Genomic DNA, 16,316 nt, shown 5'->3' on the forward strand with positions numbered 1-16,316 from the left:
GCATTTCCTCTTTCAAGATTTTTTCCTAAATGCTGCATTACCTTTTGTAACAGAAAGAGAACACAATGCCATTATTGATCAGAAAAAGATTAATTGATGGCTCAGTAATGAAGCTAGGGATGTTGTGACTCCAGCCAATTCAAACATGATTCAGGCCTTGGAGTCCTCCACAAATAACACAAGAGCAGATTATATGAAGCCAAACTGTTAAACAGAAAAGAACAAACTGAAAAATTATATTTATAGTGGGAGATGCTAACATGACTTTCCAAGTCTTTGAATGAATAATAAAAAATTAAAGGTAGAGAGCAGATATATAGATATGTTTTTAAATGGCTATGAATATCCTTAAACATTTATGGCACTGACACAAATAAAATGCCAACATAGTAATGCCAAAAAGTAGAAGTTATTTAAATATGGTCTTTGATGATAAACATAACCAGAAAATAAAAATCATAGGTTAATACCTACTTCTCTCCCACTTTCCTTGCTTTCGCTTAAAAATAAAATAAACAAATCAACCACTTAGAAATCTAAAACAATTTCTGGACTTGCATTCAATATAATAGATCCAGGGGCGCCTGGGTGGCTCAGTCGGTTAAGCTTCCAACTTCAGCTCAGGTCATGATCTCGCGGTTCATGGGTTCGAGCCCCATGTCAGGTTCTGTGCTGACAGCTCAGAGCCTGGAGCCTGCTTCAGATTCTGTGTCTCCCTCTCTCTCTGCCCCTCCCCACTCATGCTCTGTTTCTCTCTGTCTCAAAAATAAATGAACATAAAAATTTTTTTAATATAATAGATCCAGAAATTCTGGATGAAATATGATTTTAAAAATCGTAATGTATGGCCCTGCTCAAAAGAAGGAAACCCTCAGGTATAGGAAACAAAAAGAAGGGAATGCAAAATCTAAGCAGAAAGCAAAGCCATGGAAGGTCCAGTCCTAGTGGTCTGAAGGCTGTGATCCCAGTGCTGATGCAGACATAGAACATCAGCCTGTGCAAGGCAGTGGGCAAGAGCAGAGCACCCCTGCAGAAATCCAGCTCTAAGGGGCTGTACTGTACGTTAACTAAGACTGGAAAAGTTTCTCAGTGACTCAAATAAGCAGAGGAATAAAGATAAGATATTATACTACTCACATGATACGGAAACACCAAGTCAGGGCACAAACCCCAAAATGTGTCCATGATCATTCTGATCCCTGTGTCCCTGGCCGTGGCAATGCACAGCTAGTCCAACCTCCAGCACTCCTGCAGCCAACAACCCCCTCTGAGGTAGGGCTCACAGCACCAAATGCAAACATATGAAGTTGGATGGAAGAAACAAGAGAACAGGCAAGAAAAAGGGACTGGAGAACAATTTGAAAGAGAATGTAAATAAACACATTTGAAGTATGTAAAGCGATTGCTTAGACCAAAGGGGAAGGATGTTCAACAAAGGCAGAACTGCAAAGAACCTAGTATAAATTCTAGAGCTGAAAAAATGTATTCACTGTAATACAACTTAATGTATGAATTTAGCAGTGTGATTAGACACAGGTGAAGATGAAATGCATGAACTGGAAGAGAGAGACAAGAAAATCCAGCTAAAGCACTGAAGCCAGATTTGTTTTACCCAAGTTCTACAAGACTTTAAGGGACAGACGACCCATATCTAAAACATACAAAAAATAGAGAAAAAGCATCTTAATTCATTTTATAATAATTATATAATCTTCATTTTTTAATTGGACAAACACACTAGAGGTAGAGAATATTTGAGGATCAAGCTTGTTAATGACAAACATCTAATAAAATACTGACAAAATCCAATGATGTATCTAAAAAGAACCAGAATCGGTAAGACAATTTTGAAGGATGAGTGGGAATTTGTCTCTCACAGAGAAAAACTTTTTCATGCCAAGAAGATATGAAAATTCATTATCCATTCCAAAATTTAAAAATATGTGGTTTTACAAAACTAGGAATAGGGTCAAACTTCTTCAGCATAATAAAAAAATATATCTAGATATTTGAATTCAAAACCCAACATCATTTCATAGTAAATCACTATGTAGAGGTATTTATAGTTGGGAAGAAAAAAGCAGGACGACCCGTTTCACCATTATTATTTAATGTGGATGTGAAAGTTCTAGCAGCTGTCCAGTAGAACTTTCTGTGATGATGTAAATGTTCTAAAATGGTAGCTAAATGGTCGCCACAAGCCACATGTGGCTACTGGGGACTTGAAATGTGGCTAATGCGATGGAGGAACTCAAGTTTTAATTTCATTTAACTTCAATGAAATTTAAACTTGTGTCAGTAGTCACGTGGCTAGTCACTATTATCACTAACCAGTAGTCACTGGGCAATGCCATAGGTATCACGAGAACACAAGAAAACTAGTGACAGGTGTCAGTACAGGAAAGAGGTCCAAATATCCTTACTTTAAAATGATGGTTGTATTCTTCTGAAAAACTAAAGAAAATCAATAAACCACTAGACTAGTTTAACTGGATGATTTCAAAATAAATACCTCCCTTATAGTAATCAATAGCTTTTCCAGAGTTCAGTAATAATCAGTTAGAAGGCATCCCAGGAGAAATAGAGCCACAACATAAAAAATATAGTAAGAACTAATATAACCAAACTTGTGAAGATATAGAGGAAGAAAATCACAAAAGTTGGTGAGGGGTAGGAAGAAAGTGTAAATAAATGGAGAAACAGTACAGATTCATGCACAGGCACTGGAACCAAACCACCCAGGAAAAGAATCCTGGCCTAAGCCAATGTGACCATGGCGAGGTATTTAACATCTCCATGCCTCAGTCTCTCTCTCTGTAAAATGAGGATAGCAGTAACCGCACCTCTCTCATGGATTGCTTTGAGGTTTAAATGTGGGAAACAGGGCTTAGAACAGGGCCTTGCACACAGAAAGCAGTCGGTCAATGTTGGCTGCTGGTATTAATTAATAACTATGATTATCACTTTTATTATTAAATTATTATTTAATTATTAAATAGGGCAGCAAATGAGTATTGTGAAGACATCGATTGTCTTCAAATTAATATTTACTTTTAAAACAATCTCAATGAAAATTCCAATGGGACTTTTTAAGTTAACAAAATAATTCTAAAGTTTATATGGAAGAATAAACATTCAAGAATGGCCAAGAAAAATGTGGAAACCTGCCCTTGCTGATTTTAAGATGTATAAAAGAACCGCCGTAATTGAAATGATGTATAAACTGGTGCCACAAAAGGCAAACTGAGCATTGGAGCAGGAAACAAAGTCCATAAACAGAGCCAAACACTTATGTGAATTTCGTATAAAATAAAGTGACCTTTACAATCGGCAGGAAAGGAATGGATTATTCCCCCAAAATGGTGTTGAGACAACTGGCTAACCACTTGGAAAAACAGTTCAGTTAGATTTTTATCTCACACCTTACATCTAAACAAATTCCAGATGAAAATTTTAATGTGAACATGAAACTATAAAAGTTTTAGAAGGAAACGAAAATAAATATTTACATGATTTTCTAGTAGGGAGAGGCTTTTTAAGCCTTGGAGGGGAGATAGAATAAAGGGAAATTTTAATAGTTTGAGTATATATCTTTTTTTTTTGTTTCTGTTCCCTCCCCCTCAAAATCTAAAGGAAAAAAGAAAACTACCAAAGTCTCTGTAGGGCATATAACACACAAAGAGTCAATAACCTTAATATATAGACTGCTCTTAAAATCAATAAAAAAACAAACAAAAAACAAAAAAGTAAGCACACCTCTGGGTAAAAGATATGAAAAGGAAATTTACAAGAACCATAGTGGTCAGGAAGCATATGGAAAACGCTTACCATAACCAAAAGAAATAACCAAATTGAAATAATCTATCAACCTGGCAAAGATTAACAAAAATACAATGCCTGGTATTAGCAAAAATATAGAGGAACAGGTGTTTTCATTCATCATTGGTGAGACACCACTAAATCTTTTAGAAGGCAACTCTTAAAATGAAGCAACTCCTTTTATACATTTTTGACCCAGGATTTCCCTTTCAACTTCATCAAGAAGAAATGATTGGGAATGTTTACAAGGACTTGGGTACAAGATGTTCGTCCTGATACTACTTATGATAGCAAAAGGAAAAAGAGAAAAAGAGAGAGAGAGAGAAGAAGGCGGAGGCAGCGGAGAAGGATAAGAAGAAAGAGGAAGAGGAGGAGGGAGAGAAGAAAAAAAGGAGGGAGGGAAGGAAGAAAGGGAGGGAGGGAGAAAGGAAGAACTGGAAGGAAGGCTGACCTGGGAAAATGTTAATAATATAGTTACAAAAGTTACAAAACAATACCTCCATGTTATTTCTGTTTTACACACATACATTTATATACAGAAAGAGACTTGAAAACACATCAAAATGTTAACAGTAATTACCTCTGAATGAGAACACTGTTAATTTTTTCTGTTTTCTAAGTTTTCTACAATGTGTCTCTTATGTAACAAGAAAAAAATCCACAACAGTTGTTTAAAATTTAATTTTAAAATTCTTCTTAATTATTTAGGCCTAGCACACATCTTTAGCTCTCCAATCACCAGGCTGAACTCACTCCTGTCCAAGAAAATATCTTGGAAATCTTCACACAAACTTTATTTATTCTGGCTGCACTTTTTCCTACTCCAGGATTCAGCATATTGTGCCAAGAAAAGATCCACTTTCAACTGGACATACATTTGCAGAGAGATCAGAATGCTAAAAAGGAGACACTGGGATATGAGCTGAGAAATGATCCACTTTAATAAACAGTAAATTAAAAATGGGGTTTTTATTGATGCAATAATGAAAAACAACCTAGACCATCCCGGTGCTGTGTGGTGAGGTAGGAAGTAGGACTATAAACAAAGAGACTGATTTTTAACAAACTCACTAAAATTCAACTTCTAGGCCATGTGAGAAATCAGTTTCCTGGTTTTGTAGTCACACTTACTTTTTGATACAAAATATTATTTCCCAGCTTGATCTCCAATCTTATTCACTACGCATGGCTCTGATTTACCTTTTGTTCACACTCAAAGGATAAAACTTTTCCTCCTTTGAAGATATTTTTTTCAAACTGAACATTGGTCATGGAGGCAGTTCTAAGAGTTCCAAAGAGGGGCTCAGCTTCCCAAGGGGACGAGAGACAACACTCACTCAAATGCAGAAGTTCCAGTGCGTTTGTTTTTTAAAATCTGTCCAATTATCTAGAAGCTATACTTCATCTTAGAAAACATCTGGGCCGTGGGGCTGCAGTGGGCACCCTAAGGAGATCATTGATGTGCACCTATGGTGGCAGATGGGGAGGGAAGACAGAGGGAAAGAGAATATTAAGTTCCCAAAGTTTCCCTTCTCACTGGTTAGAGTATTGCATCTGTTGGTCAAAGGTACTTAGTGCAATGTGGATGCGTCCCTGGGGGTTGATGTCATATGAAGATGGTGGAATGTCACTTTGTGTAACATAAAGGAGGATCTCCTCTCGTGGTGCCAAATCAGGCTGCACATCAGACTCTCCAGAGACCTTCATCTAAGTGACAGCAGCAATTGATTGCTGGGCCCTGTGCATTATTCTGTCTCATTCTGTCTATCTCTATCTCATTCTGTCCTCACAGCCCCCCAGTGAGGGATGAGTTATGTGTATTGCTTTTTGCTAAGTAGGACATGAAAACTCAGAAGTGCCCAAGGTCAACCAGATGGCCAGAGGTAGAAGCAGTTTGGACCCTTGGGTGATCCAGAGGCTTTTAGCTACTTCTTGACTTTGCTTCCAAAACGAGGATCCCCACAGATCCTTGGGTCCCCTGATCCCAAATGCCCACATAACTCTGATGTATACCTGATTGGGAGGTGCTGATTCCCATGACTCCCCCACATTTTGTAGACAGGAAACCTCAGCTCAGAGAGATTTAGCTACTTGACCAGGGTCACAGAGCACATTAGTAGGGAGCCAAGACTCGAACCCAGGTTCAAGAAAAAAAGCCCTGGACCGGGGAAGGAAGAACCCAGGCTTCAGCATGTCAGTGTGTGCAGCTGACTGTATGTTCACAGGTAAAGCACATCTTCCGATTCCCTGACTGGCCTCTCTTTCTTGAACGTCGGGAGTTTTGTGTTATCTGGCAGTGTTTCCCTCTTGCTCCCACTTTCAGAATGACTGGCTTTGCCAGTCATTTTGAAGTGGCTTCTGCCAAGACTGTATTAGTGGGTGTTCCCATCTTTAAGGTCCAAACAAAAATGTAGATAAGTGGAAATTTACTGGAGTTTTGCTTGGTCAGACAAAAGCCCCAGTAATCTCGGATGGAGTAGAAATAAAGGAGGAGTTGCTACCGGAGGGTAACTAGGTGGTAAAGATTTTCATTCTGGGGCAAAAGACCTTCTTGCAGGGGTGAGTTGACACAGCCCAAAGTTAGCTACAGCAGCGCCTGATAGACTCACCCTTGACAGTGCCCCTGCTCTACCACGTGTGCAGTTGCCTCCAAGCGAAAATTGTAAGCTACACATGGACTTAGCGTGCAGTGCACTTCTTTTGAGGCATGCCTAGAGGAGAGAATTGCTTGTGAACTTCCTGAGACAGTCATTGCCCCAGCCCTGCCTATCCTGCTGGGGAAAGTTGGCGCCCTCGACTTCTGCACCAGATGGCTGGACTTTCATGAACGCTGCTTGTTCTCACAGAACACTGCTCCTTTGACACTTCAACACAACGGGGGAAGAGAAGGTGGCAAACACAGAGCTGGGCCAGACTTGTGAGAACCCCAGGCAGGCTAACAATCCATGCCACCTTCCAAATGACATTCTTTAAATATTTGCCCAACACCCATCTAGAGGAAAAGTTGGGGGCAGCTAAGGGAAAGGAAGAAAAAGAATGTTCTCTGTGGACCTCTTCCCCATGCCATTCAGCTCTTGCCCCAGCATGCACACTGCAGCAGCTTGCTGGCACCCACTATTACTCATATGTGTGCCTGGGGTCTCCTTCCCACCTCTTCTTTGAGTTTCTATATAGGTTTGTGTTCTTTAAAAGCAGTCCACATTTGCCATAATTAATAGTCATGACTGCATGGAGGGCTCTAGCCATTTTGGTAGACTTGCCCCTCAATACCAATTCCAAAGGTAAAACCCTCCCGAACCTAATTGGGCACAGCTGCAAGAGTTTGTGTGTCTGGAGACACATACCTTGTGCATGAAGCCTGAACTGTCTCCAACCAAGGGAAAACAAAGCTTTCAAAAATACATTTACTCTTAGTAAATTATAGCTGTCCTGAGTGCACCACTTGCTCTGACCTCAATTTTTAAAGGTTGGTGCTTCGCTTAGAAGATAATTTGTAAATTTTATAAACGCCAACCAGTCAAGAATTTTTTTGGTGTAGATTTATTGAGAGGACAAAATATTTTGCAAGAGTCCTGGGCCCTGTTACCTTCATTTAGTTTTCTTGCAATAACCCAGACCGCCCCTTTTAACTTCAGATGAAGATGAGTGCCAGATACCACATTATGGGTACTATGATCCCAATTATGCAAGAAATGATACGCATAGAAAACAATTCTGGAATAGTATATCCCAAAGCATTGACAGTGTTTGTCACTGGAAGTTAGGATTACCAAAGGTTTTCATTTCTTTTTTGTAAACTTCTCTGTATATCTCAGACTTCTCACTTCTCACTTCTCTCACTCTTCTTCTGAGTCTTCTATCACTAAACATGTATTACTTTTATAATTAATAAAAATAACAGAAAAATATGAGCAGGAAATAATTTACATCCCAAGAAATCAAACTAATTGTGCCAACAACCAGTTCCAAAAGCTGATGAGCCTAGGACCACAGAGGTCATAAGCATGTGTGGGACTGGGGAATGTATAAGCCCAAAAAAGGCAATCTGGAGGCCAGCAAGGCTGCTGGATCCCATCCCTGCACTCCTCTGGGAATGGACTCATGGTCCCTTGCTATTTACTTCCTCTCTTTCTGGGGCCATGATGTAATCTTGATCCTCATGTACACAGTGACCAGGATGACACTTCATTTTCTTCTAAGACTGCACTCAGCTCTGAGTCCTATATTACTATTTATAGATAAGGTGTTCTGACTCTACAGCCTTCCCACTCACAGCAGCTTAGAACCTTGGGCAGCAATCTAAGCCCCGCTTCTGGAGTGCCCCCATTTCAATTATAAAGCCCCACCAAGCAGAGTGGCTCAGGTGCTATCCCACCTACCTACCACCAGGAAAATCTGGACCTATGAAAGCCTGCATGGAGGCACTGGTCCTTACCCCAACCAAGTGTCTTGCAATAGCACTCAAGCTGTTACTCCCTCCTCTGTCCATCACTTTATGACACCTCCGAACTTGTCTGGACATTCTAACAGTACCCTGGGGGCTGTGAACCATCCAGTAATACCTAAAGGACCCTCTACAATGGGCAAAATAGATATATAAAGCCATGATAGACATTATACCAGGATTTCTGACCTTGGTACTATGGGGCCAGATAATTCTTTGTGGAGGGAAAGAAGGATGCCCCGTGTAGTACAGGATATTTAGCACCATCTCTGGTCTCTACTCACTAAATGCCAATATCACTTCTCCCCCAGTTTGGCAACCAGAACTGTCTCAGACATTGCCAGTTGTCTCCTGAGCTGCCATCAGAGAACCACTGCATTATATACATGTCCACACATCTTATTTGGATAGATGACTTGCCTCTCGTCACGCCTTTACCATATAGCCCTGACACAAGCTGGTAGATAAGTTATAAGACATAGTTTGCGCACGCATTCACATCTCGTGTTGTACAGGTGCCTCAGAGAAGGAGCCTAGTGGTACCTCACTTTAGTAATAATAGTTGACATGCAAGTGCTTATTAAGTGTTGAGCATTTAATCATATCATTTCATTCAAATTTACAACAGCTTATGAAATGAGTATGATTCCCATCTGATAGGCGAGAACTCTGGGTTGCAGATAGGGTGACCTAGGCAGTGGGTGGCAAAGCGGTGATGGAACTGAGCCTTGGCTCTTCATGTGCTCATTATTTCTCCATCTTAGTGCAACCTGCCCCACAGAACAGGGAGGGAAACTAAAAGACATATCCTGGATACCCATAACCTACAGGAACTGGTAAAATAGTTACACGTAGGTGCACGGGACTTATCTGGGACCTGTGGGCCAAGCTCTTTGCCTGAGCTCATAGTAGTAGCCACTGAGGGCCTCCAAGGAAACCTTGCAACAATTCCAGGCTAGGGAAGGGGTGGGTAGATGTGGGTCATGCCTGAGGCAAAAGATGGTGGCCAACTCAGTTCTACAACATTCAAGGTACTCCTCTGGCTTCAGCCGGGCATGAGAGGACATGCCAGTGGATGCACTATGTTCTGAGGATTATTCCCAACTTAGTCCCACCCACCTGCGCTTCACTACCATCTCCTCCCATTCTGTTTTGACTCTTGTTTCTCATTGCTCTGACCTCAGAACCCCTGGTCAGCCTCTCCAAGTAGAAGCTACTCTTCCACTTTCAAAATCTCTGCTCTGGCCCCTAATGTAGTTTACTGTTTAATGTCTTTCATCAAAAAATCCATAGGCTTGTTATCTCACCCGTTTATGAAAACCTCCCCACCCAGGGCCTGACACGTAGGACATGCCCAAAAAATATTAATCTCCTTCCACTCTAAGCAGTGGGTTCCATTAAGCTTGGCAGTAAGATCCCCGTGTTTGTGAATTATCATCGCAGGAGCCCCAAGAGGGCAATCAACCACCTCCTTTCTGGCTGGGGCTCCAGAAAGCTCAACCCAGATGCTTTGAATTGCACCAACTTGGAGTCCTGCTGAATATCAGTTTATTTCAGGTTTTTGCACAGTATTTTAAAAACTTAACTTTTTAAAAAGCCGGTTACTTGAGAATTCAGTGAGAAGGTAGAAACATCCAGCGTAACTCCAGCCTGTCTATTCTCCATTCAGACACATTCCCAAACCAGCTGATAATTTGGTGCTGAACAGTTATGCTTGGCTCGAGGATGCCATGAAATGCTCTCTAGACCCAGTGGAGATTGGGAGAAAGAGCAGAGTGAGCTCATTTAGTCCCCTAACTTTCATTATTTTGTAACAGTAGGAATGTAAACTCTACTTTGGAACTTACATCAGCTTTTGGAGGGTTTCAACAAGCTCTCCCTGATAAGGCTAAAGGTTTTTCTTGTGCTGTTGGCCAGAAATAAATATTTATATCAAGAAAAGATTGCCAAGGCTTGAAAAGCATTTGAATTATTTAATCAGCCTATAAAAGGATTCACTGTGATTGGTGTTTGAATTAACTAATGAATTTTAATCCTGGTTTTATCTCAAATCTATTAGATAGTCACCAATGGCAGGGAAGAATTCTGGGAATTCCTTCAATCGTCTGAAAAGAATTACATTGATCCAAGGTCAAAACCTGGGAGTGTACATATTTGAGTGTATGATTCTGGAACATGGGTTCATTACAGTAGATCACTGTCTCTCAAAAGGTACCTGAACCTTACCACAGAGCTTTTCAATTCCTGTTCCCCTCTCATAGAAGACATGCCTCCTACGATTATCCAGCCTCACCCATGGAGCATCTTGACCATTTGCCTCCAAAGTGGTCAGGTATAAAAAGACTTAGCTCCTAGTATACTTCAGGCTAGCTATATCACAAAATTAGCTGTGACATTATGACAATGTAAGATGGCTAACTAGTTTAAATTACATCTGTAAAAAAACTAGCTGGGTTGACCTTGGGTAAATCATTTCAACAAAACCTGGGTTTGACTTTCAGCCCTGACATGTACTAGTGGTGCAACACTGATTCAATTAACTAACCTCTCTGAGCCAGTTTCCCAAATTGTAAATAATGAATAATAATAATGTCAAATGAGGCCAGGAGTATCGTGTCAGACAGAATCAGAATAAACATATAGATATGGATTTAGATGTAGTGGATATACACATTTGTGGGAATATAGATGTGTGTGTGTGTGTGTGTGTGTGTGTGTACTCTGCCCTCCTCTGTGCCCTCTGTACTCATCTTCAGGGATGCCCAGCTCTCAAGCCTTGGGTGTTTGGCAATTTGGTATAATGATACTCATTGATCCCCCAAACCTGGGTTTAAATCAAGCTTCTGTTCTATTATTAGACTCTTACAAGCAAGTGTTTTAGATTAACCTATGTCGAGTGTATGCACTGAATTCTGAAATATCTTTGGTAAAAGGCAAGGAAATTTATATTTACAGATCATCTAAAAATTCCCTTAACTTCTGGTTTCAAACTCCCACCCCTCCCTAATTCTCTCCCCCTGTTGCCAACAAGCCAAGCGCTGGTCTCCTAGGTCCTGGTCTCCACTCCCCTGCCCACTCAATGCTAACGAACAGTGAAATGGCTGCCCACTGGACAGAGGAGCTGGGACTCAGTCATCCTTGGGGTGGCTTATGGCCCCATAAACACCACTGGCTTTGGAAGAAGTGGCGGCAAGGTTGGCAGGGTCCCTGAGCCAAACGTGGCTCAGCCGAGGGGGAAGGCTTTGTGCCCTGCTTCCCAAGAGGACGTTCCAGGAAGAAGTCAGATGATCTGCGTTATGGAAACCAAATGGCCCTTCTTTGTTTAGAAAGAGAGAGAGAAAGAGAGAAAAAAAAGTCACTCATTTTTGTGGTAAAGTGAAAACAGGCTCCAAATCAAACAATCCCTCTCAGAGCAGAAGATGCCAGCTCCCCAGAGCAGGCCCACAGGCACAGAGCTGATAAACTGACAGAAGGCAGTGTTAAGGCTGCACCACAGCCTCAGCAAAGTGTCCTCAGTCCTCCCAGTGAGGTTTTACTCTGCTTTGCTCCAGAAATATTTGGTCTCCTAAGCAGGAAAGGAAAATGAAGGGAGGGGAAAAGAACCATCTGATTGACCTAGGCCAGTCTTGTCCTCTCACCCCCTTCCAGTGGGATGGAGGGCAGAGAAGGAGCTGTTCAGAGAAAGCTCTAGAAGTGGCTTGGGCACTAATAGCCACATAGGCATACTGGGCCCGGAGCCTCCCTTGTGTCTCTGACTTGGATGCCCATTCTGTGTGACCAGCTCTTCCCACAGAATGCAGCCAAGAGTCACGAGGCCTCCTGTGGCCACTCTGTGGCTACCCCGTGGCTCCATGGGCAGGGATCTGCACTCCCAGGTATTACTAGCGCATGTGAAGCAGGATAAGCCATGGCCAAGAGAAAATAAATACAGTTTCTAGTCAGCCATGCCTGTCCTGAGTTTGGTTTATTGTCTAATATAAGCCTTTCCTGGAATAGAAAAGCTCTTGGCAAGGGAAGAATAATGGAGAATTCACATCTAGTCCCGGCTTTGCCTCTGACTTGCTGTGCAACCATGGGTCACTGTTGCCTCTCTGAGCCTCCATTTTGCATCTGGGAAATGCGCCCAATGCCCTTGCCTTGCCTCAGTTCACAAGATCGTGTAGAAGGTGATAACGCATGGCTCTTATCAAGAGGTGGCAGCCAGACCGCCTAGGTGTGGATCCAAGCTCCCCTGGGTAATGTTGGGCAAGTTTCTTCACCTCTCTACGTCTGCTCCTCACCTTTAAAATGAAGGGAAGTGGGGCGCCTGAGTGGCTTAGTCGGTTGAGTGTCCGACTTCGGCTGAGGTCATGATCTCACAGGTTGTGGGTTCGAGCCCTGCGTGGGGCTCTGTGCAGACAGCTCAGAGCCTGTGTCTCCCTCTCTCTCTCTGTCCTACCCCACTTTCTCTCTCTCTCTCTGTCTCTCTGTCTCAAAAATAAACATTTTTTAATTAAAAAAATCAATAAAATAAATAAATAAAATAAAGGGAAGAATATTCTTTCCTGGGAGCACAGCTAGCAGGTTATAAATTCGATTATGTAGTACGCTCAAAGTGCACGGAGAGCACCGACACACAGGATGCCCTGGGAGAGTCTCACTGCCATTATTGTCACCAGAGACTGGGAAACACCTTGAAAATAAAAATGTTCAGTTCAGGATTGTATGATCCACCACTGTCACCATAAAGCTTCATAATTCCATTCAACATGCCTCCACTGCCCCAGCAACATTCCGTAATCTGCGAATGCTAGTTCTAAATATGAGAAGGGACCTCCAGTACCTTCCCGTCGCCCCACCATGGCCCACAAGGCCTTGATCATCTGGCCCTGCTGCCTTTTCTAGCCTCATTTTGAATCACTGTCTCACTCAACTTCAGCAGCCTTGTTGACCTCCTTTTAGCATTCAAAGCTAAAAGGCTCCTTCCTGCCCCAGGACCTTTGCAGGGCTTCCTGCCTCACTCCATGTCCTCTTCACCTGACAATGGGTGTTAGCTTATATGGCTTCTCCTCTGGGAAGCATTTCCTGACCTTCTTTCTCTTTCTTTGCGCTCACCACAATTATAATGAAATAGTAACTTGTGTAGTTACTAGCATGTCAGCTCCTTAAGCGAGGTGCTTTCATCTGTTTTGTTCATTGCAAGGCCCTGACATGTGGAAGACATTCAAAAGAATATATTTTTCAATAAAAATGAAAGTACTCAATAACTATCCCCCCCCGCAGCTCCTATAAAATCCATTAAATCAGAGACCATGTTTCTCTTCTCGAAGCCTATGTCTCTAGCTCAACGTAGGTCTTTAATAAGTATTCGTTGAACGAATGAATGAACAAAAGAATGAATGAATGAATGAATGAATGCATGAATAAATTAATGAATGGTTTGGAATAACCGAACTTTTCACCACTTGGAAATTTGCTTAGACATCAGAGGAGACTGTAATGGACCATCCTCTTCTTCCTGCTTCTATGGAGACACAGTGCTTAGCACTCAGACGTGTCCTCTAACTCCCACCCCCGGTGGCTCTGCTCCTTCAACCCAGGCATGGAGGGCACGAGGCTTCCTAATCCCCACTCAGGCAAGCATTTCGTGTCTGCCACAGTCCAATGTCATTAGACACATCAGTTTCATAACATGCCAATAGCAGAATACTGTCCTTCAATTATACATGTATTCCTTTCTGTCTTCTAGTGTAGGCATTCATATTCACAGCTGATTAAAGGGACTCGTTTTATTCATCTCCATCTCACCCACAGGTCCTACCGCAATTCTTGGCACAGAGCATGCACCCTTAAATGTTGCATCATGAAGGAACAAGTGCTATATACTGACTATAGTCAGTAACTTCTCAGCCCTGCTTCTGGCCCCAGAACCTGGGACACAATGACATTTTTAAGGAGCTCAAGATGAAACCTGCTTAAGATTTCCCCAGTCAACCCATAGAATAAGAGCAAGAACTTCCCACCTCTAGTGTCCCCCCACTTTCATCCATCTTTCACAGCTGCATCTGCTGAAACTTCCGAAATCATCACTTCAAGTTTTTCTCCCAAAGTCTCCAAAGATCTCTTCATGGCTAATAGACTTATGTCCAAATGCCTCAGTCTCACTCAAACTTCTTCCTATACTGATCTTTTCAAATCCAACTTCCCTCCTACCCTGGCATATGTCTTCTTTGTGCTCTGCCTTTACTCATGCAATTCCTCTTGCCATTCTCTTCACCAAAGTACATCTCAGGTTTTGTGTTTCCTGTCGCCTCACCACATCACCCACCTAAAGGGAGCTCTCTGTCTCCTGAAGTCAAATGATATTTTGGCTTAGCCACTTCTAATATGTCAGCAAACTTTTTCTTTTTTAAAAAATTGAGATACAATTGATAAATAGGTTTATGTTAGTTTCAGATATACAACATAGTGATTCAATATTTGTGTAGAAGGCGAAATGATCACCACAATAAATCTAGTTAACATCCATCCCCATACATAGCTACAAGTTTTTTCTTGTGATGAGAACTTTTAAGATTTGCTATCTTAGCAACGTTCAAATATGCAGTATAGTATTGTTAACTATAGTCACCATGCTGTATATTACATCCTCATGATTTATTTGATAACTAGAAGTTTGTACCTTCTGACCACCTTCTCCCATTTCGCCCATCCCCCACCCCCACCCCCACCCTGGCAACAACCAATCTGTTCTCTGAATCTATGAGTTTATTTTTTTTCTTTTTTAGATTCAACAAAAAAAGTGAGATCATATGATATTTGTCTTTCCTCATCTGATGTATTTCACTTAGCATAATGCCCTCCAGGTCCATCCATGTTGTTACAAATGGCAAGATTTACTTTATTTATGACTGAATGATATATGTTGTGTGTGTGTGTGCGCGCACACACACACACGATATATCATTGTGTGTATATATATATATATACACAACGATATATATATATATATATACACTATATATATATATATATACACACACTATATATATATATATACCATATGTGGTATATATATATATATAGTGTGTGTATATATATATATATATATATATATATATAATATATATATGCCACATTTTCTTTAGCCATTCATCCATGGATGGACAGTTGTTTGCTTCCATGTCTTGGCTATTGTAAACAATGCTGCATCAGCAAACCTTCTCCATGAATATGACTTCTCTCTCAAACTAGACTCAGACCTGAAGCTCCCCTGGGGACCAGTCTTGTATCTTCTGGTTTCCCCTTCGTTATGCTTGGTCTATGGTAAGAGCTCAGTTTCTATTTGTTCCCTGATTGACTCATCTGGATGTATGAAGTCAGAGACTAGTGTTCTGGCAGGAGACTGTAAGTGCGTTCACTTGAGTGGATTTTATGGCTCAAGGCTAGTTTCTATTTCAAATAGTTACTGCTTTTCTAGTGTCTCCCAGGAGTCGGTCTCTAGGAGTCACTGAATATGAAATTATAAAGTCACTTCACTCCTCTTAATCCAGTGACTTCCTTTTTACAGATGAGAAGCCCTTCACTGTGGAAGATACTTATTTGCTGTGTCCAGCACCTATCTTAAAAGAAGTTGGCATGTAAGTTTCCACCAGCAACTGAACCTCACAGCCAGGGAGGAGAGAGAAGGTAGAGGGGACAGAGGGAGAAGAAAACGTCTCTCTTTATTGTCATAATGCAGTCTTTGTCTAGACCTTTCCAGGTAATGATGATGGTGCCCATGTTTACAGTGAGCAGGGCACCAGGACAAATGTTTCACAAAGGGGATCTCACTTTATCCTCCCAAGTTCCCAAAGAACCAGGTACTCACGTCATCCCAGTTTTACAGATGTGGAATCTATGGCTGAGAGAATTTAAGTAGAATTTAAGTAGTTTGCCCAAGGTCACACTGCAGTAGTGGAACTGTCTAGATTTGAATAAAGGTGTGTCTCACACAACTACATTTCTAGAAAGCTCTCACACTTCCCTCTCACAAACTTTACCTTGCCCCGTCATCGTAATTTCCCTGCTAGAT

The 16,316-nt window shown here is 41.5% G+C and overlaps 1 protein-coding gene across 8 annotated transcripts in view; it reads left to right on the forward strand.

Annotated features, from left to right (window-relative positions):
- ANTXR1 (ANTXR cell adhesion molecule 1) overlaps positions 1-16,316 on the forward strand; it is a 219,166-nt gene that overhangs the window by 87,043 nt on the left and 115,807 nt on the right. For all 8 annotated transcript variants that reach the window (XR_006215786.1, XM_042981614.1, XM_007083391.3 and 5 more), the window contains exon 11: positions 15,813-15,882. Coding sequence is in view for 7 of the 8 variants with exons in the window: in XM_042981614.1 (XP_042837548.1) it covers positions 15,813-15,882 (70 nt within the window). In the remaining variant the exon portion in view is untranslated. The remainder of the gene's footprint in view (positions 1-15,812; positions 15,883-16,316) is intronic.

This window comes from Panthera tigris, chromosome A3, assembly GCF_018350195.1.
Source record: "Panthera tigris isolate Pti1 chromosome A3, P.tigris_Pti1_mat1.1, whole genome shotgun sequence".
NCBI lineage: Eukaryota > Metazoa > Chordata > Mammalia > Carnivora > Felidae > Panthera > Panthera tigris.